Raw genomic sequence first — 27,516 nt, forward strand, 5'->3', positions numbered from 1 at the left:
CAGTATTGTGCTGGTTTGATGGTATTGTGCTTTATCTTCCCCTTCCCTTCTGCTGCTCTGCAGCAAGCAGATAAATGACTGCTTTCAAAGCAGTGCTATGTCTATCCTGCTATTGTCACAGGGGCTGCTGCTGCAGAAGGAAAGAAACGAAACCCATCTCTTCTATTTAGAGACAAAACATATATCTAGGCTGACAAAATATTCAGGCTGCAAGTTAGGCTGTAAAATAAGTGGAAAACATTGATAAATACACTGTATAGATTTCTTCAAGAAGCTTCCTAGTGCAGTGTAAGGCATTGCTCTAGAGGGGATGGGTTGCTTTTCTTTTAAGGCAGAGAATGCAATGTTTTCCCTTCCACATAAGATGAGTATGTAGAGAGGAAAAAAATTAAACATGTCTGTTTCTGTCACAGCCATTAGTGACTCTTCCTTTTGGGGGAGTGGATGGTACAGGTGAGGTGGAGGAAGCTGTGGGCAAAGTCTGGTGTAGGCCAGATAGAAATGCCATCTTTACATGCAAGAAAATCAGGCAGAAATTTCTCCCCCAGACCTCTTCAACAGGCAGAGCTTAGGGCTCAGTGCTGCTGTTCCTTCAGTCCTTCCTGTGTCCCATGGCTGTCTGCTTGGAGACATTGTCTTGCTCTGAGCAGATCTGGGTTCAGTGGACATCACTGGCAGAAATCACTCAGTTGTTGGAAGGAGGCAGTTCTCTTCCCATCCCATGCCACCCTTCTTCTAGTCATGTACAGTCCCAAGTGCAGAGGACTTTGTGTGGTCAGACTGTCCACTCTTGCCATCAGCACTATTTTCCATAGTTCAGGAGCTCTGGTGCTGTGTGTTTGGCTTTAGTGTCCAGCAAAAGAGACCCTGTCGTCATCTCTGTAGCTGGGGACTGGGTTTGTGTGACCAAACAATGCAGACCACTGAGTTTGGATCCAAGGTCATTTTGTTTCCCTTAAGGGACTGCTGCTGAATACTTTTTCTCTTGACATGAACTCGGGCTGCATCCAGAGCTGCTCATAACAAGCCCTCCAGGGATACAGCTGAAAGTAGAGTTGTCCTGTTTGCAAGTTATTATTAGAAATTTTTCATCTCAAGATTCATGCTAGGGGGAGAACATGACACCAGCCAGGCAGTGAATCTGTCTGTCACAGTGTAAACATGACATTGTTTGAGAAACTGGTGAACTTAGAGTTTGGTGTGGTGGGCTCAGCTCATTTTCTCGTCTTCTCTGTAAGGCAGAAATATAAGAATCCCCATTTCATCTTCTTTCATGTTCCAGTTTGGTTTAAGAGAATCAGTCTGACCATCTGGCTCTGGCTCATTCTCCCCAACTTGCACACAAGTGGTGGTAACCTTTTGGATACTGCTGCTTCCCATATTCTTTCCAGCTAGAAAGTTTATCTCTGTCATGGGATTTGGCTTCTCACTTCACCTGGAGCTGACAAGTGTGTGTGTAAGATTTTATTCTGCACAAGTGGAGGTCCTTTCCAACCCCCAGGTGCATCAGCTTCCAGAAGGTTTAGTGCCTGCAACTCTGGGCTAGCTTAATCCAGTCAGTGCAAAATGTGGAGCATCACCTCTGTTTGGAAATTGCATGTCTTTGTGACTCTGCATCTTGATCATCCCTAAAAACTCCCAAGTTGTGAGTTCTTAGACAGAGACCAAACACTGGAAGTGTGCAAGGCCTGGTGGATGGGGCTCTGAGCAACCTGATCTAGTGGAAGGTGTCCCTATTTGTGGCAGGGGGGTTGGAACATGGTGAACTATAAGGTCCCTTTCAGCCCAAACCATTCTATAAGACTGGGTTTTTTAGGGTTCCATTGTCCTTGCTCAAGTACTTCAGTTGTCTTTCCTTAGCAGGAACGAGGAAAAGGTAGGACTTACCTGCTGATGTGCATGTGCTGTCATCTCTGTCACCTGCAGTAGCTCACAGTGTGTGGCACGAAGCCCAAGGCTGCTTGCCACAAGATCCCTCTCAGCCAATCCTGCTGCAGGTTTTTCCATTATGACTGAAAGAATAACCAAGCTTGTCAATCTATTTTAAGAAAAGCTGTGTCTGTCTTGTGACCAGGGCTGGAGGGATTATACAACTAAGCTTCTTAGCAGTCTCTTCCCCAAGGGATGGAGAGCAGAGGGCTCTAAGCAGTAAGACCCATTCTTATTTTGTACAGTTTGAAGAATCAGAGCAATCTAGGCTGTAAGAAATGCATCATTCACTGAAAACCATGCTGTATCTGCTTTTGTTCACAGGGAGCCAACGCTAAATTCAACCTCCGTCTTGTTGGACCTGGTGGCATCTTCCGAGTGGTTCCCCAAACTGTCCTGAATGAGGCTCAGGTTACAATAATAGTGGAAAATTCTGCTGCTATTGACTTTGAAAGTTTCAAGGTGTTAACCTTCAAGGTACTTTTCAGGTCCTCTTTGTCAGTGTGTACATTGTGGGTATGATGGCTTCTGTATCTGAGGTTATTTAGCTTCTTAATCCATCTGGAGCTGTCTGATGCATTGTCAGTGACATGATATTACATGTAAGGGAAACTCATTTCTGCCTCTGGTTCATCACCTTCCCAAGGTTTAATGGATGCATCTGTGGACTGATTTAGCCTGGTCAGTGCACAGTGTTGATTTTTATCTCTCTCTGGAAACTGTACATGTTGGTGGCTCTGAGTCATTCTAGACTGAACCCTGAGGGTGTTATTTCTGCTCTCACAATAATAAATTCACAGGATGAAATCCTGATTTCTCTGGAGCCAGAACTTTACCTGCTTAGTGCTAAGTAATTTGATGCATGATCATACTTTTGAATGTTGGCAGGCTGAAGACCCCAGCTGACTGGAAGATAATTTCCCAAAATTGCTCACTGCCTTTGTCAGAATCTATCTATGTTATGGCCTTTTGCAGGCTGACCTGAGGCTCACCCATGCTCTAAACCAGCCATGCAAGAACCAGCTTTCATCCAAAAACTGAAACCTTCCATTATCACCTTCCCTGATGGATTCTCTGGCTCGTCAACAAGATAACTAAGTAGTCTGGTTTTGTGTCAGCTGCCTCTGAACATCAGTGTAGATGGTTCAGTTCTAATCGCAAAGATTTGCATAGACAATCAGTTTAAAAAAAATGCCAAAATTATCAAGTTGAGTATTAAAATATGCTAGTTTTGTAATGTACAGAAAGTGGATTTTTTTGCACGGTCCAGAAGCCAAAATTCCTGAATTTTGTTTTCCCCCTTCCTGTATGATTTGCTTTGTGTCCTTAGCAAGTTTCACTGCAGTACGTTTCACATCTCCTCTTGTAATGTTCCTTAGCCATTTTGAGCTTCATAGGTTACAGATGCTACAAAAATATGAGGCGTCATTACTGTATTAAAGTGAAAGATTCTGAAAGGGCCATAGAGTGCTACCAAAACTAATTACAATAAGTGCACATTTATTCAGGTTAAACTACCGAAAGACCAGCAAAGGAGTTACACATGGCCTCCTCGTGAATACTAATAGAAATCAAAGTAGTTAATGTGATTTCCATGAATACCAAAAGAATTAATTACCAGGAAAAAGTATATATATATATTCTTGTAGCTTAAGCAGTTGCTAACTTTTTTTTTTAAATGAAATTATTTCCACTGGAGAAAGATTTTCAGAAAATATTTCTAGTGGAGACCATAAGGCATTGCTTCAAAAGTGCAGCCTTTGTCTCAATTCCAAATGGAAAAGGTGCAGTTGGATGATATGGTAGCAATATATGGTAGCAAATACTTTATAAAGACCTCATTGCTGTCTTCATTTTCCTGAAAAGTTCAAATCACTTCCTACCCAGTTTCAGCTGCTAATGTACTAATTCTGGTTAGAATTTTGGATGAAATATTTTAATGTTTCTATTTAATGTGTATCTTACAGCAGCTTTGAGAAGTTATTTTCAGGGTTTTTTTTGCTGTAAGCAATGATCCCTCTCCTCTGGTTTGTTTCTAAAGAGTAAAATGCCAGAGTGGAATTAAAGCTAATTCAACTGGGAGATGCACTGAAAAACTTCCTAAGCAAAGGCTACTAGAGAAATCTATCTTCCATTTGCTCTTACATGTAATTAGTAGTCAGGACTTCCTTCATTTTCAACTGTCTAAAAGCTCAAGTGGTATGGCAGCTATGGTAATTCATGTGCCTCCAGCCTGGCCTCTTAGATCTCAAGTTCCTCTGTCATGGGGGCCAGATATTGCTGTCCCATCTTGTCATGAGCTGACATGCTTTGTGGGCCAGACCTCCTGCCTCCACCTCCTTCAGCTTAGAGTACACTGTGCCTTGGTAGGAGCCTGGACATTCTGCAGACACTCACATCTCCTGCAGAGAGGGACCAGATGAGGCTGCTGTTATCTCCAATTGCCAAATCAAACTCTATTTAAAAATTTACCTGTCACTTTTAAGATTGCATGTCAGTTTGCTCTTCTGGATATTGAGTTAAAAGTTGATATGTAGTCCTGCAGAGTAATAGTTCTATGCTAATTTTTTTCTCTCTGCATAAAACAAACAACACAGATCTACATAAGATACTGCAGGCAAGTATCTGACAAAAATTCCTCCATGAAGGAAGATGTTTTCAGCATGTTGACATAGCTGGACTGTGGCTGCTAAAAGGAGAGGAAATAAAAATTAGTGTAGAAAACAAAGTAAAAATACTAAGCTCTCATAAGGTATTCTAAGATGGGCTGATCCCAGCAGCAAAGATTATTTCACTGCAGATATTATAATTTAGATATAGCTCCACGTGCACGATAAGCACTAAGATTTTATCTCTGTCCTGCTCAAGGAGCTGAGATTGCTCATGGGCAGATTTTTGCTGATGTGTGTATAACTGTCCCTTCAAAGATTTCTTTTGCTGTGGCACCACCTGAGACTCCTAAACACAAAAGTTAGCACAGAGATGCAGTGACCAGGCTCACCTTTTAGAGCAGATGTGTCCTGAGTAACCGCAAGCAATCCTTCGAGATTAATTTCTTCAAGTACCCTTTCACACTTTATTTCCAACCACTATAAATGTTCACACAGCAGGAACAGCCCTAGGAGATGATACTGAGATAGCCTTTTCCCTGTCTACTTATACTGCTCCCCACCCTCCCTGTCACCTCGAGATGATAGAGGCATTCGAGTCTGGCAGAGCAGGGGCTGGAGCACAGTGGGTACCCGCAGGCCAGTCAGCAGTGCCACTGCTGTTGAGCATCATATGGAGCTGTGCCATGGTGAGAGAGTCTGAGGGCCTGGCAAGTGATTAAAACCTGTGCAGCCAGATTTTTCAGCTGAGCCTGTCATGTCTCAATTAGTGTCCTGCTCACCAGTCTGTTACTGGTGTGCTGTCCCCAGTAGGGTCCTAGAGCCCACATACTTTGTGTTAACTAGGTCTCTGCCCAGTCATGGAAACCAAACATTAGACCATGGTTCATGGTGTTAGTCATTTGGATGCAGCCAGGGCAGAGCCCAGGACTGATGTCCTGGTGCTGACTCTGTGTGATGCACACACCCGACAGGGACAGACACCTGAGGCAGAGACTGTGAAGGTCCTGGTGCCTTTCTGTTGCTGAAGCTGCTCTTCCTTGCTCAGCCACACACCACCTGAGCTTGATGCTCTACCAGATCAGGTGTCTTACTGAACTTTTTGTGTTAAACGAAGAACAGGAGACAAAACATTCTGTGCTAAGTAGCTGAAGTCCTATGCTTATCTGTGGCTTTGGAAGTGACTCACCAAACACGTGCTTGGGTCTCTTCCCAAGTGGGGATGTGAGAACTCGACCTACTGAGAACTACCACATGCCAGATGCCTGGGTTATCCTCTTCCTTCTCTCTGGTGGCTGCTCTTCCCTGCATCAATTAGCCGTGCGTTAAGGGGCAATGTGAGAACCCAACTTGCTAACCAAACATTGCCAGCTACCCTCAGCTGAGGATCAGTTAGGCCTGTCACTAGCATTAAGCTCTGCTAACAGCCAGCCAGAACATCCATGCTGCTGGCTTCTCCCCATCCCTCGTTTAGCTGTATGTGGTTGCCTGTCCAGTCAGATGAGCAGAGTTAGGAGAATGTGGGATGCAAGAGTTCTCTGTTCTCCTCAGAAATAGAGAAACAATTCAAAAGCCCCTGTGGGTATCTGATACAGTCCTAATCTGTATGAGCGAGGGTAGAAGTCCCAAGAAGTCTGATAAGTAGGAATTCTCACAAACCTTGGGAAATGGGATTCTGCTGTACGTGCCTGATGCTTGACCATCCAGTATTTGGGGTAGGGGTAATGCTGTTTCCAAACATCCCAGAGCACTGGTTCTCTCATCTCTTTACCCTGTTTGGTGCAGTTTATTGTCCTGACTTCTTTCCTGAGGAAGAACTTTTGCTTCTTCTGCAAGGGATTGTTACGAAATTATTCAAAATAATTCAGTGCTTATGTCTCCCTAATTTCTAGGAACTGCCCAGGGATGGGTGTTTACCTCTGTTATGGCTTTTCCAGCTGTGTTGGTTAGTTATGACCAGTCACATCTGTCACATGAAATCTAATACGCCTAGGCCATTTGCTGACCTAGCTCATCATCTCCCTGGGTTTGAGCCGTCTGGTCCAACCAGGCCAAAAGGCACCAGTGAGCCATGGGTGGCAGAGGAAGCTCCTTAAGTAAAAAAACAATAGCTGCTTTGTACTGACTTCCTGGATTTCTCTCCTTAGCTTCTTGCGATAGAGGTGAACACGCCGGAGAAATTCAGCTCGACGGCTGACATAGTGATTCGCTTGCTGGACACCAACGACAACGTCCCTAAGTTCTCCTCTGACTACTACATTGCCAGGATCCCTGAGAACTCCCCAGGGGGCTCAAACGTGGTTGCTGTTACAGTAAGTTTCATTCACCTCTTAAGAAATGCTCTCTCTTCTGTGTTTCTGTGAAGACTGTTCAAGTACCTTAAAAATAGTGGACAGAGGCAAGTAGTAAATCCTACTCGCTATTGAGCTTCCAGACTGAACTCCAGTTCCCTTCCAGAATACACACACACAAAAAAAAAAAACCCCACTTCTGGAAAAAATAAGGTTTTAGGCAAACGTTTTCCAGAACAACAAATTTACTTTGGTTTTTAATTAAAGGCCATCTGCTTTTAAGACAAATCACATGGCCTGTGAGTACTAAGAAAGCCCCAGCCAAATCAGTGTCCAGTGGGAAGATTCAGTTATGGCTAAGCAGAATTGGATTTACTGGATTTGCTTGCTTAAGTAGGAGTAAAAAGAAAACAACATGGCTGCTTAGTAGGTATTAGTCTCCTCCTCCTGGGAGGAATCTGGCTGCTAAATGCATAATTAAACAGTTAATGAAGGCAGGAACATAACATTAAAATGTTTAGGGCTGGGACAAACATATGATACGTATGTAAGTATCTTCTCATAGTGGGAAAAATATACCTATAGATTTTCCAGTTATCTCACATTTTCATAGAAAGAAGGTCAGGGTTTTACATGGGCCCTGTGTGGTGGAGGAACATTTCCAGCTGTCAGTGTGAGCTGTATCTCTTTATTGCAGCTGCTGGGACTGGAAGCAGACCTCATGTCACACAGCCAAAAAAGCTGCTGGCCACTTGGGGCTCAATGGGTGATGCAAGTCACCTTGAACAGGTCTCATGGGTAAGGATGGTGGAGGCAGGTTGCCAGAGATCTCCAGCACAGGCTGGCTACAAGTAAGAAAGAAAATTAAATAATCGGAATAACAAAGTGCTGAAGTCAAATTTTAGGGATGGAAGAATCAAAAACGAAGTTGGACATAAACAGTGCAGAAAATATTAATAGAGGAAGCTAATAGGAAAGCTTTAGAAAACAGAGACTCCTAAACATCACTATCTTAGAGGTAAGAGGAATAAAAAATTCTAGGAGGTGGGCAGCAAAAAAAAAAAGCAATTTAAAAAATGTTTGCAGAAACAACAAAACTAGCCATTCTGAGCCAAAGTTCACAGGACAACGTAGCTGAGGAGTCTGTGTAAAATTTAGTCATGTGCTGTCAACCTGACCTAGATTCACAAATATACTTGAAAAACTAAGATGCTCCAAGTATGCAGAATGGCAATTCTGGAAGAAGCCCCAAGTGGGCAAATGTTTTAGGAAAAGTTAGACAGGAAAAGTCAGCTGCGGTCAAAATGGTGAGGTGAGAGAGTCTGACAAGCTCGTGCCAAAGAACAAAACAACCCCTATCAGTAGGGATGCAGGTGTGTTATGTTAACCATGCAGGAATCAAAGACATTGTTCCAGTTTTCAAATATTCAAACAGGAAGATGAATGAATCAGCCACTGCCACCATGAGTTTTGATGGCCAGATACAACAGTATAACATAACACCTCCTCAGAGCTATCAGAGAGGCAAGAGCTTATGGAAATAGCTGCTACCAAATCAATAGCTTTCCTAATCCTGAGCTAAGAGAGGAAGCCAACAAGAGTATGAAACAAAGATATCATCTGGCATAGTATTTGCGTTACTAAAAGTCACACAGGCACAAGAGTGATTAAAACATAAACAAAGCTGAAATATTGTGTATAGATTGAAACATTTGTTATGCATTACTTTAAATTGAATCAATTAAACAAGCAGAAGCTTAAAAATACTCTATATAAAGTAAATAATTTTGCCTAGGGAATATTCATTAATGTTTAACTGATAATTAGGGAGGCTTGAGAGCGGGCAGTGTGTTCACATCATTGAGATTATCTCCATCTCTGTCGAAGGAGAACGAGGTAACTGTGGATGGATGGGGCCATCTAGCGTTGCTCTCCCTGCCAGAGTCCCCAGGCACCGAGGACAGGCGGCATCTGAACAGCATTCCTGGGACTGGCAGTGACATTTCCCGGTGTTAGATTGTGCAGATTTGCTCATGCGATTTCCCACTAAAAGTGTGATGACAAAAAGAGGGAAACGCATTTGGGTTTTTCACGACCTGTTGTTAAAAGGGAAATGGAACATTTGGTTTTGCATTTCAGTAAAGGATGACTCTGTTTTCCTTTTCTTCAGGCTACAGATCCAGATTCAGGGCTTTGGGGAGAAATCAAGTACTCTATCTATGGAACAGGAGCAGATCTGTAAGTAATACGTAAATAAATGAAAATACATAATCTCTAAGCAGAGGTTTTAAGGAATTTTAGAAAAAACTAACATGCTTATTCTCGACCTGCTCATTTCCAAGGACGTTTATGCCATGTTCTTTGTGAGTTCTCTGAAAACAACAACAGAAGAACTAATGTGATCATTAAACATCTGCTTCATGAACCCAAGGAATTTTATCCACAAACCCCCAAAGACACATAAGACAGCTGAAGTATCTACATACAGGATTTTTTCAATCACTATTTGAAAAACGCCTGTAAGAGAAAGAGGAGGGTTTGGCCTGATTGTGAAAAGTCAGTTCTGGAAAAAAAAAATCCCTTGTTCTTTCCTCTTGCCTGTCCATATGGCTGTACAAATAGTTCAGTTTCAACTCTTGTCAAAATAAATCAAAGAAGACAAGACATTCAAGAATATAAACTTCAGCTTTGGAGGTCAACTGTTTTGGATGTTATATTTAAACCTAGTAGTCCTGCATCAGGGAAGAAAAAAATCTGATGCCTACATGATTTGGTAATGATACCTACCGCTCTCTCACTGTCTTTGGGGGCACAGTTCTGGGGGAGAACATCTCTGTTGCTGTGTCCATCCCAGCGTGGTCCATCCCAGCATCTGGCCCATTGGCTGGGGCTCCCAGACGTGGCTGGCATCAGTGGCATGGCTGTCACAGATATTACTGCTGGATCCTGCAGCTCCTGGACGTGGTGGGGCTGCAGGGCAGAACACTGGAAATGAATGAGCTTTTCAGGCACTCATCCCCAGAATCCGTTTTTCTCTGCACGTTATCCACGTGGAGCTAAAGCCGAACTCTTCTTGTAAAGGTGAAAGCTGTTTAGGAGACACAATCAAAGTCCAAAATCCAAGATGTTAAGGGTGAACGTCTTCTGTAGCCAGAAGGATACACATATAGGAGCATTTCCACGATGGATTATTTTCAGCCTCTTCACTAAGTCTTTAAGCTAGCTGCTAACTGCAGAGAGACAAGCAAGAAAAGGTCATGTCATGCAGGCAGACCTCTTAGGTTTAGAATGTAGCAGCTGGTGCAAAGAAGCTTGTGAAGGTTGTTGACAAAGGATTTAGGAGACAAAATATAAGTGCAACTTTATTTTGATTGGCATTATGGGGATGCTCAGACTTGCTGTTCTTATGCTGCTGAATGAGGAAATCATAATGTGAAGACTTTTTTTCTTCCTTCTAAAGTATTCTTTAACTTTCTTGTGCCAGAATGGCATAGCTCTGAAAGGCTGGATTGATTTTCTAGTTCTAGCATCTCCAGATCTGCTGAACACACAGTTTGATGCAAATTTGAGAATTTCAATTAGAGGTATGATGTTTTATGTTTTAGGTGTTACATCAGTGGATGTGCAGTTACACAGGCAGAAAAATGAATTGTACTAGAGTAAGATAAATAGTGTTAACTGTTGAAGATAAAAACATTATGCTGATAATTTTATCTTGGTAATCCAAGCTGCCAGTGGGAGTGTTTCTATTTTTCCACTAAAATGGGAGTGATGAGAGTACTCTCTGCATGGTTAGACTGGGTCGGGTGCTAAGGAGGCACTTAGCACAGGCACTGTCTCCTACCTAGAGTTTACACAGCTATTTCCACCTCCAGGTCTTGGCTGTCATCAAAATTTGTGTCTATATTTAATAGGGTAATGAGAATAACTGAAGATTCTGGATTACTAAATGCCCCTTTTATAATCACTTTCAATTGGATTCACAGTGGGAATACAGAAAATATTTTGTTATCCTGTACATTATTCAAAGGGTATATAAAAGCTTTCATCTGTTAAAAGCCCTACTGCTTGGAGTCTACATCAGCAGTCCATTTTAAAAAGGTACTGCATTGGTATCCTCTCTATAAATCCAAGCTTTGGGCTGACACTTTTGACAGTGTCTCAGTAATTACAAATGTGTAGAATTGAACTTGAAACAGATAAATCTGAACACCCACTCCATCCCCAGTGCCAGTCTATGGAAAAGTGATTATTTTTTGAGAAGATAATTTGCCCTGCAGTTTGGGAGATTTGAGAACAGACATTTTTCTTACCCATTCTGAGAAGAGCTTAACTATGATATGCAGCACACTTCCCTTAACTATCCAGGTGATATAATAAATCTTAATTTATGCAGGACGTGATCTAATACATTGTACTGTTAAACTGGGGGGAAAAAAAAAGTAAAAACAGGCTTAATGTTTTAATGCAAGGAAATCACTCTGGGAGAAGGCCATCACACCGAGCATTTACTGAGGACAAAGACTTTTAACAGAAAATGCAGCTAAAATGGCTAATGCACAACAGATAGAAACACACAAGACACTGATAGTTCTCTGATTTTCAAACCCAAAGGAACTAGACAAAAAATAGGTAGAGCAAAGGATTTGGAAAGATCAGCCAGACAGGAGTTAGGTGAAGAGAACCAGTCTTTGGGCACAGCATTTCAGTGTTTACAGCCTGAGGCAAAGTTGGGCTCTAAGCATGCATTAAGTGACCAAAAAACTCAAAAGTCTTTTCTTGCTTCTTTTCCAGGTTCCTAATCCACCCATCAACAGGCATAATTTACACCCAGCCCTGGGCTGTGTTAGATGCTGAAGTGAACTCGAAGTATAATTTCTATGTGAAAGCAGAGGACACAGATGGAAAATACAGCTTGGCTGAAGTGTTTATCACCGTGCTAGATGTCAATGACCACTCTCCAGAGTTCAATGAAAACATCCAGGAAAAGACGATGATCATTGGGTCACCGGTGAAGATAGAGGTGAGGGACAGCACTGCGTGTCACCGAGCAGAGCTCTCTGGAAAAGCCCCAGCTCTGCTGTTTATTCTGAGGGGTCATGATGAATGTCTGAAAGCTGGCTTTTCCTGCAGCTTTATTTTGCACATCCATTTGGATGTAACAAATGGATTAAAGTGTGAATTATAGTATTTACAGGCTGCTGAGAAGGAGAAATAAATTCCATAGGCAAAATATAAAATGCTGTTGCAGTATTTGAACCATCAGCTGGTGGAGGACTATATAGTCATCATAAGAAGTCCAAATAAGATGAGTGAATGAAAGTACAGGGTTTTGAATACTTAACCTTCCTGACACCCTTTGTGCTCAACCACACGACTTATTTCCCTTTGCTTTGTAGAAATGTATTCATTGATCCAGTGTGGAACAGAAGGTAAAAAAATGCAATAACAATTCACAGGCAAAGGAGCAGAACATCCTATGTTACACATATTTGAATGCGTATCGTGAAGCCTGATTGCACAACATATAATGTTAGTAGAATAAATACCACAGCACAAAAATTAAGGCAGCTATAGTTTATGGCATGGAGGTAATTCCATTGTTCTCTATCACTTCACATTTGTCCTCCACGCTGTGTAAGAAGTTCCCCCGCAGTGGACCATTTGCATTCTACAGATAGGTTATAGTTCAGTTTTTCCTCTGGTTATATTTAATCTCACATAGAAATCACTTATACAAAAAGAACTCTAGACCTGCTGTTTTGCACTAGAAAATGTAGCATAGCTTCCAAGATAAAATAAAACCAGCCCAGTCACGGCACGGATATTATCAGAAGTGAACGCTCAGAAGCTTTTTGTCCTCAGGCAAAGATACAAATAATAACACCTTTGTTTTTCACACTTCCCCTCCCAGGCTATAGATCAAGATGCAGAAGAACCCAACAATATCGTGGATTATTCCATCATGCAAGCAGACCCAGCCAACGTGTTTGACATAGACCAAAGCACTGGGGAAATCAAACTGAAATCCTATATTCGTTCCCTGGACATCATCCACAACATCACAAAAAACAAAGACTGCATATGGTCATTGGTGGTACAGGCCAAAGACCGAGGCTCCCCGTCCTTCAGTACCACGGCAGTTCTGAAGATCGATATCACAGAAGAGGTAAGCAAATGTTTTAGAAAAATCCTCAGGTGAGACAATCCTTGAGAGGCACCAAAGGGCAGGCATTGCTTGATCCCTGTCTGAGACTTTGTTGCTAGCTCTGTTTTGTAGAGTGTTTCTAGAACCTTGTGGTGAATTTGGATTCTACGGCCACAAATGTAAAAGATATTTTGATCAGAAATATTGTTAAGGTACAAAGGTAGGAGCATAACATGATTGGAAGATGAATTTCTTGTATCTGATTGTTAGAGATAGATGTAAATTAAGGACTACAGACTCCTGAGAGTAAAGGTAAATCCTAACTGCTAAATTTTGGGGTGTTTTTTTCATTCAGGAGAAGAAAAAAATCATTTTCCTTACAAAAATGAGTGGAAAGTAGCTGGGACCAGAATGAAATAAATCAGAGTAGTTGTGCAAGTCAACATAAATGACATAGGAAAAAGTAAAAAAAACTTTATAGAAATGCTTTAAAGTACTTAGAATTTCGGATGTGAGTTTAATAACTGAAGTATTATTAGCAGATGAAAAAAGAAGACTCTAAAAGATAGACCCTGTAGGTTGAGAGTCTTCTTTTAGTCCAACTTTTGTGTCAGCCAAAGAAGGAGCAGCGATTTATGGTGTGCAGCGCATGCTTGCATGATTCTTAGTTATTGTAACCGCCTTGCCATGCCTTTAAGTAGGTACCAGCAGGGAGGAAATGGGCTTTAAAGTAGATGAGAAACACATCATTAGCCTGACAGTCTCTGGACCACACACATACTGGGCAAAGATGCTAATCTCATCCTACAGATAGCAGCTGGCCATCTCTTTGTTTGGTCACAGTGCTCCCACTGCTCCTTTCTCTGTTACAATCTTCTTCTCTTTTCTCCATCTCCTCTTATTCTGCTGTTACTCCTTATGAACCACATTCATGTGATTGTTCTTGTATACAGTTCAGAGCCTGCTGCAAGGTAAAAGGTGTCCGCAGAGATCACTTGAACTCATCAGCAAGATAAACTTGGCCACCAGCAACGCAGGAGTATCTCCTGGTCCCTGATGTCAGTGCCTGTCCCACCAGGACCGCCAGAGGACTTGGGTCTGCCCTAGCAGGGGCTGCCTGTTGGGGCCAGCCAGCCCTGTTGCAGGTGACAGAGCTCGGCATGGGCAGAGCATGTCACTGCAAGGCTCTGCCACGTGGAGCTGGGGGGCTGTGCATGCTGGGTCTCTGTGAAAAGTCTAGAGATTTAGCCATTCCTACACATGTAAAGGAAAAAAACTGCTTAACACTTTGATTTCTCAAGGAAACATAAGTTGTGGAGGGGTTTATATAACAAATAAGAACTGCCGCCCGCAGCCAGCAGTGGGAGCATTTGCCCTCCCTGCCTTGCTTCCAGGCTGCTCAGGGTGCACATTCCACGAGTGCGTGGCACCAGGTGGACCCAGGCACTGTCTCTGCTGTTGACCTTCAGCCTTCCCTGCCCTCCTGGATGAGCTGGTAACCTCTCCATGAACATGTGGGGCTAAGGTACAGAGCTGATGGGTGTGGAGTGCAGAGAGGGTGCCCCACACCTCCTCTGCTGGGGGAGAAGGCGGCAAAGCTGATACTTTGGGATAAAGAGCTTCCTGGATTTCCTTCTAGCACTTGAAGCAACAGCAGCACCTGATGAAAGAATGTGTCTCATATGAAGCCCCCTCTGTGCTTCCTCTTCTCCCCTCCAGAGGTACAGTTTTGGCAGGAAGTGAGGGAGTGCCTCTCCTGATAAAGTCTAAAGGGAAGCAGAGAGGGCTGGGAAGACATGGATTCTTTTCAGTTTTTCCTTTCTTCCCATGTTCTTCTCAATGCCAAGTCCCAACACAGAGCCTGAGATAGCAACAGCATCTTCTTTCTTTGAGTAGGTCTCCTCAGCAGGATCTGGACTACTAATCTGATGTCACATCCTCCTTAAGCTTTTGTACATGTCTCCATTACTTCTTCCATTGCTTGCAATTATTTGTGTTGGTTTTGCTTAGTTTGGTTTGGTTTTATCCAACAGCATCACATCCTTTTGCAGAAACAGGTTTCAGTTTTCATGTGTGTGAGATGCAGTGCCAGTGTACAAAACCCTTGCTCATTCCCTGTGTCCCAGGGACAGTGTGTCCCAGTCACTGCTAACACTTTGTGAAGAAAACAATCTGTTAGTATAGGGATATTGCACACACACACACACACACACTCTCTCTCTGAGGCTCTTACAAATGTACATTTCATCCCTCTGTGCTCTAGCTGTACAAAGGCTCTTATTTTGCTCTTTGGTGGACATTTATATATTACTGATTTTGGATAAGGAGGGTATTTTTGAATGCACCCTCTAGAGGTTTCCTGAAGTGTTAATCACAGTAAGTAATTAAATGGGCATATTTTCTAATTAACGTTTACCATTGCAATTAGCACAAGACTGTGCCCTTTGAGATGGATGCCTTGTGGCTAAGTTCAGCAGTAATGCACACCAAAAGGACCTTTTTCTCCTGGAATAATGCAGTGAAAAAAAAATCCAGGGGCCTTTTAATTTAACTGAGTCTGATTTCATGGAAATTGGTATTGAGTGGCATCTGGTTATTTTCTATTCTTTCTCAACAGATTAAAAAACATCTGCTGGAAAAACCACTCTCTTTTCATCCTTATGTCTTACTCAGAAACCTGGAGCTGATTCCCGCTCCTGATCCTGAAGGTTGGCCTCATGAGGGCATCCCTCTGCCTCTTGACTCCACTGAGGTTCTGCAAATATAGGGGGGCGTTTATTTACACCTGTTCATGGACTGAGGCTTAAGTCCATATTTAGACAGCATAATCTGTAGTTCTTAATAGCTTTGGCCACTCATTTAGACTTCTAAATATAGCTGGTGAGTCTCAGTTTTAGATTGTCCTAATTGAAAGGTTCAACAAAAATCTTCTGTGAGTTAACATGGAGATGTCCTCCTCTAATCCTGACTCTGCAACCATGGGGACTACGGTTGATGACACTAAACAGCCTTTGCCACATTTGCAGAGCTGTTAGACTCTTCTTTCCACAGTTCCATGGACTTGAAAAAAGATTGCTTTGGTTTGAGAAGTCTTGCCCCATGCTGGTGTTTGTATTACAAAGTGATGTAAACACAGCTTTCATATACAGTGATAGCACTGCACTTTGGGATAAGCACTGTAGGGGCAGCCTGTGTTCTACCTCGGATCAGGAGTCACTTCTGAAGCAAATCTCCTCATCATCCCTACATGCTGTGGGATGGCCTGTGTCTCACATAGCTCCAAGCACACAAAGTGGACTTCTTTCAGATGAAAATGTATTTGGGGACACACTTAGTGTGCCTTGGCGCTAATAGGCAGTCCATTCCTGCAACAAGGCTGGAGCAAAACCCCAGAAATGCTGAATATGTGGATGTGGGGTCCTCAGAACCAGCTGGTTCATTGTACAGATCCACTTGCTCAAGTCCACGCAGCCTGAGTTGTCAGTAATAGAATCATAGACATGTTTAGGTTCGTAAAGGCCTTTAAGATCATCAAGTCCAACTGTTAACCCAACTCTGCCAAGTCCACCACTAAACCATGTCCCTAAGTGCCACATGTTCAATAATCTGCAATAGCTTGATCTCTTAACAGCTTTGTCTACTTGCTTAGACTTTTAAATATAGCTGGTGAGCCTTAGCTGGTCTTGTGACTGAACAGCTCAACCACGCACTCCTGTTGGGTCCAGCTTTTGGATACATGGCCCACTTGCTCTGCTCACTGCCACCCATGCATTAGGAAAGGTTCTGGAGAAACTGCCACAGCAAAAAAACAGCAGTGAGCAGTGGTATTTTAACTCTTGTGATGCCTGTTAAGAAAGAAAATGTTTCTTTCAGCTTCTGGCCAACAGAGATATGGCAGCTTTCATTTCATTACGTATCTGCTTTTGTTTTATATGTGCTCTTTTGTATACACTCTTCAAAATACAGCATGCCTCTCATGAAAAAACAACAGCTTCAGCAATTACAAAGTGACACTATTTGTTGACCCAGCCCGGTGGAACTGCTGGTGATTGACAAAAGGATCTGAAGGTGTTTTAAATGTCCAGGGTAGTGCTCAGGGCCAACCTGCTTCAACTGACTTGTCCAAATGCTCTCAGACTTTCACTATTAGAATGTGCTCAGACCTTTCTCAGAGCTGTTCTGGGTATTAACTGACTGGGCCACAGTGATGGCACAGACAAGAACGCAGTTTTTTTGGTGACAAATGCACTTCCCATAAGCCTCTCTGAAGGCTGACTAAGATGATGAAATTCCTGGGTTATTCCTCCTATTTTTCCTGTGAGTGTCACAGCCGTGACAAGTAGGAATTCTCCCACTGTGTGCTTACAAAATGCCTGATGTTTTTATGCAGACATTACAAAAGAGTTGTTATTCAAGGATAATTCTAGACAAAGCTTTGTATAGTACAGGTCCAGTAACTAGAAGAGAGGCTGAACCAGCTAACTCTTAATAGTTTTAGTTTTGGTATTAATTATCTCTTCATCACTGGAAGCTCTGAACAGGTGACAAACTTGCTGAGACCAGGGGGTTGAAAGAAGCCAAATGCTGAAACTACCCCTACAAGTTTCATCAGTTTTTACCCCTGCAACTGTAGTACACTAGCAACATGTACTTCTGTCTCATACCATTTATTCAAGGGTTTCAAATACCTAGTGAATAATTATCAGTGAGATACAGCATCTTCTTAAATATATGTCATCTTTCTCCTTGTGTTGGTCCTATGCTTTTCAGCCATCAGTGCCCCGCTGCAAAATAAATCTTGACAACACTCATAACAAGTGGACTGATTTGAGGCCATGTACTTAACAAGGTTTTATCTGACACTTAATTCATCTGACTTTCATGTGAAGTTAAGTAAACCAGGGTAGAATTTCTGTCATCTGATGGGATTTAAGTACAAAAAAATCCGTGAAATGCAGATCCGCAAAGCTGATGTGAATCTAAGCTCCACCAAAGTCATGGGCTGCTCTGCTTTTGGTTTCTAGGTCAGGTCCATTCCTAATCTATGTGCCATGCTGCTACCCTTTATTCCCCAATCAGCCAGGTGTTTATATGTGCTTCCTAACTTCTTTTAGTATTTCTGGATTCAGTTCGACATCTTTGCAACTGCCTCTTCTCCTGTACCTAGTTCAACACTTAGCTCTCTTTATTTTATAGGCTCTCAATCCTATACACATTTCAGTCTAGTTCCCCAGCTGTATTTATAATAAATACTGGCCTCTTTCATATATAACCATGTGAGGGTTGACCATTTCTCTTATTTTTGATATTTCCAGATCAAGTCCAGGGTAAAATCCTATATTTTAGGCCTCAAGAAGCGTCCATGGACAATATTTGGAATATGCATGAGTGGCGTCCTTTCCACCATTTCTGTTACAATGGTGATCTCCACCATCATGTACTGGAAAAGTGTGAAAAGATCCAGGCTCCACCCGCAGGGCAAAATCCGCAAAATTATACGGGGACCTCCGAGACGTACAGTGTGCTAACCTGGGAAGTGAACTGGCCATTCATTTGTCCTTAATATGCCATATGTAGCGTATGTCATTTCTTATTTCTTTTCTTTCTGAAAACAAAGCTCTTTAACTCTACTCATCTCCCCTACCTCAAAGAGTTTTGTTATGTCTGTAAAAGAGTACGTGAAAACAGAATGCAGCACATACCTGCTAACTATTCATTTGTACACTGCCATTTTATAAAATGAAGTTTTCTCATATTCTTTTCAATGCCATGCTCAGTAATTGAGCCAATTATTTTCGTGCTCTGTTCTTGCAAGTTAAACAAGCACCGTGGTGACATGCAGGAATCTGTCCTAATTTAGTGGCAATACTTCTGTAAGCTTTTGTGTTCAACAGTCATCTACCTCACAGTATTAATTTGCCCAGTCTCCAGCCCTGTCTAAATTCTCCACCCTTGGACTGGCTCTTTGACTCTCATGTTTCTTAGAGACAACTTCAATCAGCCCTGCTTGTTACATATTTTGGACAAATGAAATTTCTGGGTCATTGTCTGTCCCCTAGAGTAAGTCATGTGTTTTCTTTGTACTCCTTTACAGACTCTTCACAAAGGGCCTATGGCCGCCTTTTTGATGCAAACTAAAGATAACCCCATGAAAGCCTTAGGAGTGCTAGCTGGTGTCATGGGCATAATGGTGCTGATAACTATCATGATCTCTACTGCCATGTTCTGGCGCAACAAGCGATCCAGCAAAATCATGCCGGTAAGAAGGATCATAAAAAAGAGACAGATCCCGCCATCCCGGACAGTCAGGATGGAGTGGCTGAAGTTCAAGAGGCCCAGCAATGCTGCGGAGAAGTTTGTCGTTGAGGATGATGTCAAGAGCCTACCTGAGAACAATGAGAACAGCAACAACAACATCCAAGTTACCCCCGTGCCACCATCAGCCCCCTTGCCCCCGCCACCCCCTGCCCTGGCTCCCAGGAGCGATGCCCCAGGGTGGCGGGTGCCAACCGTGTCCGGCTCCCTCACTCCCAAGCATATAGTCAAGCCACCAAAGAAGAAAGGTCATAGCAGCACCCACAATGCCCTCGTGTCAGAGCTCAAAATGAGGTTTGAGAAGAGGAACGCAGCTACCGGGGAGCCCCACATCTAGGTGCTCTCAGCAGCCCCCAGAGACTGCAGACTGTGGCTGTGCATGGATGTATTTACGTGCTGTGCTCCTCCCCCTGTCTGTCAGCACCCTGTGAACCGAGAGCAGCTCCTCACTGCGATAGCCACCCCTCACCTTCCACCAGGACCACATGCTACAGAGTCACCCCACCCACAGAAGTGCTGTGGTCTGTGTCCAGTCGCGACTGCAATTCCTTCAGCCCGTGTCCCACTGCTGCTCCCTCCCTGCAGCTGTCTGACCACGGTGCTGAGTACACCAGCCACAGTCTCCCCAAGTGAACAGGGACTCAGGTTGCCCCCAGTTTGGAGGTCTTTACCCAGAGCCTGGTTTTTCAAACAAGATGCTCTGCAGTCAAGGCCCTGGAAGATGCTGCTTCTGAGCTGGTCTGGCAGGTGGGTTTGAGGTGCCCAAAATCCCATCACTTCAAATCCCAAACCCACTTTTGAAAGCATGAGCACCAATTCAATGCACAAGTCTCCTACAGCAGTGACACTGCCCTGTCCTCAGGGTGTAACAAGCTTTGCAACAGCTGGTGGAGTGATGTGCTCACGGCCTGAGTACCTTCATTCCCAAAAGGTAAGCGGGCAGACTTGGAGAAGATCTTCATTTTCCTGCAGCTTATGCTGGGTTTTGCCAGAGTGCATTGACATGATGCTGCACTTTGCTTCTGCCCCGGACTTGGCTGCTGAGGAGGAGACAGGAGGGGCTTTTCAGCCTTCCCTAGACCAGCTGGGGCAAGGTTGGAGCACAGAAGCTCAGTAGCAGCACTCTCAGTACTACCTCCTTCTGACACTGAGCCCCAAAAAAGGAGGAGCCCAGCAGGAGAAGGACACGGATAAATCCACAGGGAAGACAAGGTAAAACTGAGAGTCAAATGATAAGTGAAAAACATAGACAAGTGCTGGAAAGTCACATATGTTGGTCAGGGAAGTGTCTGGAAAGATCATGTGGTGTTGTACACTGCTAGCAGAAGGTGTCAAGGAATATATTTCATCACCTCTCCTGGCTTGTTCCAGGGACTGGTGAGTGCAAAATGAGGTTTCCATAAAATATTCTGGTTTGTCCTATCAGTATTTTTGAGTGAACTATGCAATAGTTAATGGGAAGGGGGGGAAGGTGGGAAGGTAGCTGACACCTTTTTTCTGTTATGTGACAGTAAAAAGCCCCTGAGGGCAGAGCACTTTTTTCACTGGATCTACCCCACGGTTTCTCCCTCATGTTTGTTTCTGAGGAGATGTTTTTCAGCTGGGCATCAGGCTGGGAAGAAGGCAGAATGGACTGGGCTGGCTGGGCACCCTGCACCCTCTGCCTGAGCTGGGCACCCTGCACCTTCTGCCTGAGCCCTGGCCCTGCAGAGAAGCTGTGCTGTCATGGATTGACACTGGGAACATCAAGATGGGGAACAAAGTCAACAGGACAGGACACTGTGTTAATTCAAAGGGTTCCTGAGAGTTCTCCAGCTGTCATTTCAGTTGAACCAGCAGACCTGGCACTCCAGATCTCCTCTTACTCCACTAGCTGGAAAAATTCCCTTTTTTTGCAGTAGGACTTCATCAGTTTAGGGGATAGATGGTTGAATAAGAAGTTACCCACTTACAGGGAAAATCCTGTATTTTTTAATTTCAATCCACCTAGAAGCCAGAGGGTGACCGTGGCTCATGTTACCCGTGGGCTGAGCCAGCAGCTGTAGCCAAGAGGTACAGCAGGGTCCCAGCTGGGGGCCATGATAGAAGCACTGCACCCAGAACCTCTCCTGCCATGTCTCTCCTTTTCTCCACTGTTTTCTTGCTTATCCCCCACCCCTGGGGCAGTGTGGCCTGAGGCCAAGGCTCTGGTGTTGTGTGCAGTCACCTTGTCCTCATCCCCTGACTGTGAGCTGGTCAGAGGGAGGGGACATGCAGCCCCCAACCCCTCTCTTGCTGCCCTGTGCAAGCACACGCCCTCTGCTGGTTGTGTCTCTGCCAGGGTCTGCAATGTTTCCTGAGGTTCCAAAAGTTTGTTGTTTATTCTCCATACTACTGTCTTCCTGATGTTGTTTTAAAGCCAGTATTCAGTGTGCATTCTCTAATGAGGAAAGCCTATAAAGACCATTCAATTAAGTGAGATTTAATAGGAATTACAGGCTTATAGTCTTAGAGATTATATTTAAGAGGCAATAAAGATGTTTTATTACTATGTTGTAAGACTCTTTCCAAGTTACTCTGTATTTCAACTTCAAAGGTTTTTGTTAATAAATTTAAAAAAAAAAACTGCAAAAGGTGCTTCTGTGCATAGTGTGCTTCTGCTTGCAACAATGCCTTGTCATGTCATGCCTGTTGCATGACCAAAAGGGCACAGGTAGCCAGGCAGCTTTCTAGGATGGGCAAATGGACCCTTTTGTGGGCTGCAAGTCAAGAGAAGGGCTATGTGGTTTTTGGACAACACCAGGCTGGAAGGAGAGCAGATGAGAAGCAGGATGCCAAGTGGCACAGGGGGTGGGCAGGATCCCATAGTGTTCTGCAGCCCACTGCAGCATGGCCCTGGGGGTAGGAAGGCTCCTCACAAGGCAGCAGATTCAGCCTGATGCCAGTGGGTATGTGATTTGTTACGAACTTTCTACATTTGGTGATGGGATGTTTTGTCTTTGGCTGTTCCCTTGCTGTGATTCAGCAGCTCTCTCCAATCTCTAGTGTGTACTAGTGTTTCTCTGTGTCGACTGTGATGGAAGGCCAGTCATTACAGACAGTGCTTTGTTTTTCACTCCCCTTCATCCACAGCCCCACGCTGGTCCTCAACCAGCATCAGCTCATGCCTTACTCTGTATGCACTGTCTACACAGATAGCTTTTCCAGGTCAAGGTTTCCCTGCTTGGCTGGCTGCTTCTGCCCCTTCCTCACCACTCTAGACCCCCTGTGACATGTGCTGCAACTGCCTGGTCTCCTCCATCCCTGCAGCCAAACCCCAGAGCTCCTTGGCATTCGGGTTTCTTTGCAACTTGTAACTGTAAAAGGCTAGAGAGGAAGCAGAGGACATCTGTGTATTCTGAAAATCTGTCGTGTTTATTGCTTTGACACTAAAAGACTGACAAGACTAGGAAGTCCTGTGAAGTATTCACACCAAGAGTCCGCAGTGACAAAACAGGTCTCTGTTCAAAAGCTGTGCAGCATGTTACAGCAGAAGGAGGTGCTGGGAGAGGAAACATGAGGCCTGAGGAGACACAGCATGGAAAACACACACCAAAAAACAAAATACAACTAGAAATCCAAACTACCACAGCATGAAGCTCACATTAGGTTCTATCGCTGCTTACAGCTGGGGTGCCTACTGTAGATTTTTATTTTTTAGACAATCTATAACAACACATGACAATGGCTGTGGGTCTGTGGGCCACATGCTTTGGTTGTGCTGGAAAGCGTGAGGTCAAACCAAGAAAAATAATAGGTCACATGTCCTCAGACTCCTGAGAATCACAGCGGTGAGCTGCTCTGCAAGCAGGAAGCTGTTTCTTTTAGGTGCTTATTAGGGCTTTTTTGTCTCTACCAAGGAAGCAAGCTTTGGCTTCAAAGCAGCGGGATGGGCAGGCACCTGTCTGCATTTAGGGAAAGTGCCTGGCTTGCACCTCCAGCTCCCAAACCCCTGCTCCACCATGTTCTCTGCCTCTGTCCACTTGCCTCACCAGCCTGTTCAGGCTGAGCATCCCCATCACCCCCTGCAGCCACAGCACCATCCTGGGAAAAGGGGTGCAAGTGATGGGGAGCGTGGGAGGGGAAACAGCAGTTCAGTGTTTGCCTCTGAAAGACAAATTGTTCATTTTTCACCGGCTCTGGTTCTTAACTTTAAAGAATATATTAACAACACTTGTGTAGCAATAGGCACAAGTGTGTGTTAGAGTGTGCATGCGTGTGTGTGTGTGTGTGTGTGTGTGTGTGTGTGTGCGCACTAGTTAGTCTGAAAATAAAACAGTCCTCTAATATATGTTTGGACACAAGTAAAAAGCCTGCCCCTTCTCTCTAGTACAAAAAACCCTCAAAACCAAAATAACTCAAAAACCACGAAATCTTGTGCTGTGGCTGTATTACACTGGGGTGTTCGGTAAGCACTTGCAGTTTTCCTGTTTGTGGTACAACCAAAGCTGTGAATCTCCTAGGGCTGCATAAACCTTAAGGAGGAGTAAGAAAAAAGACCACAAAACAAAGCAGAACAAAAAAACCCACCCCCAAACCCAACACCTCTGTTCAAAATAAAAAAATTTTTCTCCAAGTAAAAAAAAAATTTCTCCATCGTGTTCACCCAGTCCTCCCCACCACTCACTGCTGGCTACGGCCACAGCCCTGCTCAGCTCCCCTGTCCATTCCCAGGAGGTGGCACACAGGAGAAGCTGGCACCTGGCGCTGGGCAGAGCTGCGAGCAAGAAGAACAAATAATTAAAGATGTGCCTGTGTGAGTGAGTGAGGGGAGACCTTTGACCTTTGTCCAGAAGCATTGATACTGGTTTGGGGGTTGTTTTTTTGTCAATGCCGGTTTTCTTGGTGTGTCAGTGTGCGTTGCTCCATGACAGTGCTGCAGGGGCAGCCCAGGGCTGTGGAGGCACACCTCCACACCTGCGGCCGGACACGCCGGGCACCTCCATTCCCAGGGCTCCCCAAGCCTGCTGCAAACAACAGTCATGTGTCCCACCGTGCCCCGAGTCCTTGCAGCACAGAGCCGCCCTCGCATGGTCCTTCGAGAAAACCAGCACATGCCGTGGCTCGAGGTGGTCTGTGAAGGTGCTGCAGTGGCCGCACTCGCAGGGCGGGCAGGGCTGTGCTAGTAGAGGTCGGCGCTGTTCCTGTGGGGAGGCCGGGTCTTGCCAGGCTCCTCACGGGCTGGGGGCCGCCGAGTGCCGCGGATGTCCTCGGGGCGGCAGAGCCCGTCCTCGCTGCCGGCGGGAATGCTGTCCAGCGTGCTCTCCTTGCTGCCAGCAGCCTGTGCCTGGCCCCCGCGGCGGCGGCGGGGGCAGGCTCTGGGGCAGCGGGCCAGGCAGCCGGGCAGGGCCTCAGCGGTGCAGGCGTACATGCCGGCCGGCACGGCCAGCACCATGGCGCACACGATGACCACGATGTGGATGAGCTTCTCACGCTGCTCCATCTGGCTGACGTCGCTGCCCGTGACAAAGACGACACACTGGCCCTTGCGGGGAGCCTGGTTGCGCACGGCCACGCACACCTCGTATTTGGTGGCGGGCAGCAGGTCGGTCACCGAGTAGGTGTTGACCCCGGGGCCAATGTAGATGGTGTCCTTCTGGGCGGCGTCATAGCGGCCCACCAGGAGGGTGTACCAGGTCTCCCCCGGCTCTGCTGCTGCCGCCGCTGCTGCAAACCACTCCAGGGTGATGCCGTAGACCGTCTGCTTGGCAATGCGCACTTCCACGTGGGCGCCCGGCTCAGCGGGGGCGATGGGGGCCCAGCCCCGGGGAGTGGTGGACGCCCACGGGGCCACCACACGGAGGTTGATGGCCACTGAGGTGTTACCCAAGAAGTTGGCGGCTGTACAGGTGTAGTTGCCGGCGTCTGCTGGCCGTGCCGCTGGGATCAGCAGCTCAGAGCGGACGGTTTCCTCGCTGATGGGCTCAGTGGTCACTGCAGAGAGGCAGAGGGAAGTTGTGTCAACAGGTAGGGCCCCTTTTGTCTGTGGCAGAAGGGAACCACCATGCCCTTGGGGCAGCCCTGAGACCAGTGTGGGATGGGGCTCCAGCAGGACCTGCCCTGCCCAGGGAAAAAGGAAGAGGGGCAACAACAGTGTGCCAAACCACACAGAGCACATCAGGAAAGTGTTGTCTGTCTGAAAGGCAATAAATACACTGGGACACCCAAGCACAGGAGACATGGAGTGCACCCAACCCCTGCCCCAGCACAAGTTGCTGGGGAGGCTGATGTGGGCAGAGGCCCATGTGCCATGTGCCATCAGCATTCTTAGGTCAGGGGAAACCAGGGAGAGTCACTGAGGAGGCACAGATACATTTTGGACACGTGCTCCACCCTCTGTTAGGATTGAGTATGGAAAAACGTCAGACTCAAAAGGCTCAGGCCAAAAAGAAGTGGATGGAGCAAGGAAGTGTTGGGCTGGAAGTGAGATGGAGTTTTAAGAACAGTATGAAACCCTGTCAGCTACCCAAACAGGGGTGTAGGTTGAGAAAAACCTGCATGTAATTAATTCAGCATGTGCTTGTGCAAAGGCATAGAGGTGCTGCTACAGTGCTGCAACTGAAGCAAATATCAGCCCAGGATTAAGGGCTAATGCTATCCTATTTAGCTAGCTGGCTTATTAGGAACACACAGAGCCTGTGCAGTGCCTGTATGCCTATTATCTTACCTGATGAAAATAGCAACTTGCCCTATTGAAGACTCTTAGTAAAAATAAATGTGAGGGAGGACGGATTGGGAGAAAGAGGAAAAGCTTTCATTTTATGAGGCCATCACTAAAGAGTATGAATAAGCAACACTTAGGGAGAACAACCACCTCTGTTTCAGTTGGTAGAACATGCATGGACATAGACAGGCAACAGAGCTGCATTGTTTTGTGGTCTGTGTGGTATTTCTTGAGAAAATATATGGAAATATTATAGGAACATACAAGCCTATGTATATGTGTGTGGGCTGATACACGTGTACATACAAATATAATTATATATGTGCATATATATATGTAGTGTATAATATATACTGTAAATATACATATATATTTAGATAACTACATATTTATTCAATATGTACAACTGATATAGTATTAATAGTTCCTGCATCATGTGTTGTGAGGAAAGAGCTACTACTGAAAATCCACACACAAGATAATTGTGTGAAAATGAGGCCATGCTCTTTTCATCTTTGACTGATATCCTGCATGAAGCAGCTCTTCTTATGCTGGTCAGACGTACTCAGATGCATAGGGTGATTAAGATTATTTGGATTATTGCCACCACAATAACTGTGGTGCTCTAAAGGGGCTGAGAGTTGCTGTGGCGACTGAGATGGCCTGCAGACCTATGTAAGTAGAATAGCAGACCATACATTTTTAATGAAGAAGAAAAAGGAAAAAAGAAGAAGAAAAGCTTTGCTTACCATTAAATGCCCTTAAAAGTTTGAGTGCATAGGTCCACCAGACAGCAGGGGATGGGCTGGCTTCCACAAAGCAGGTCAGGGTGATGTTTAGCCCCGCTGGGACTGTCAGATTGGTGTCAAGGGCTGAGGTCAGGGGCTTCATGCAGCTGTTAAGCTCCACTTCATGAAAAAACTTCCCTGTCCTGAATTTTGGGCTTGAGCACGTTAAATAGGAATTCATCAGAATAATAGGTGGGCCAACCGACTTGATAAACTGGACAAATCCCCGCAGGCGACAGTCGCAAATCCAGGGGTTGTCGTGGAGGGCCAGAACAGCATTGGAAATAGCTTCTATCTGCCCCTCTGTCCTCTGGCTTCTCTGGTAGACAGGCCAGTTGTAGAAGACATCCCTGGATATGATGGTAAGCTGATTTGAGGATAGATCTAAATAGGTCAGGTTGGGCAGATAGCGGAGTGCGTGTTCTGGAAGGACATCCAGCCGGTTGTGCTTCAGATCCAGGATTTTCAGAGTCGGGGTGTCTTGAAATGCTGTCCATGGCACTGAACTTAATTTGTTCCCTTGCAAGCGCAGCTCCTGCAGAGCTGGCAGATATTCCAGGCTCTTGATGTGCATCACTGTGATGTTGTTAAAATTGAGCCAGAGATACTCCAAGGCACTAACATTCTCAAAAGACCCACGAGGCAATTCTGTTAGGTGGGAATTTTCGATTCTAATTTTCCGGATGTCCTGAGGGATGTTTGCAGGGATCTGCCTCAGCAGTGCAGACATGCAGAGCAAACTCCTAAGGAGGAA

The 27,516-nt window shown here is 44.9% G+C and overlaps 2 protein-coding genes across 2 annotated transcripts in view; one reads left to right on the plus strand and one right to left on the minus strand.

The window, feature by feature from the left end:
• Positions 1–21,793, plus strand: part of CDHR1 (cadherin related family member 1) — a 46,077-nt gene extending 24,284 nt beyond the window's left edge. Inside the window, exons 12-17 of the mRNA XM_051799820.1 lie at positions 2,254–2,406; positions 6,686–6,850; positions 9,000–9,067; positions 11,624–11,852; positions 12,744–12,998; positions 19,072–21,793. Of these exons, the coding sequence (XP_051655780.1) occupies positions 2,254–2,406; positions 6,686–6,850; positions 9,000–9,067; positions 11,624–11,852; positions 12,744–12,998; positions 19,072–19,629 (1,428 nt within the window). The 3' untranslated portion in view covers positions 19,630–21,793. The remainder of the gene's footprint in view (positions 1–2,253; positions 2,407–6,685; positions 6,851–8,999; positions 9,068–11,623; positions 11,853–12,743; positions 12,999–19,071) is intronic.
• Positions 21,794–24,341: 2,548 nt separating this feature from the next.
• Positions 24,342–27,505, minus strand: LRIT2 (leucine rich repeat, Ig-like and transmembrane domains 2). The gene is made up of 2 exons (XM_051799849.1): positions 26,724–27,505; positions 24,342–25,244 (listed from the first exon to the last, which is right to left on the minus strand). The coding sequence occupies exons 1-2, from the start codon at positions 27,490–27,492 to the stop codon at positions 24,433–24,435; spliced, it is 1,581 nt and encodes a 526-aa protein (XP_051655809.1). The 5' UTR covers positions 27,493–27,505; the 3' UTR covers positions 24,342–24,432.
• Positions 27,506–27,516: the final 11 nt, after the last annotated feature.

The sequence above is a fragment of the Manacus candei genome, unplaced genomic scaffold (assembly GCF_025592945.1).
Source record: "Manacus candei isolate 608988 ecotype Guabito, Panama unplaced genomic scaffold, ASM2559294v1 h1tg000050l, whole genome shotgun sequence".
NCBI lineage: Eukaryota > Metazoa > Chordata > Aves > Passeriformes > Pipridae > Manacus > Manacus candei.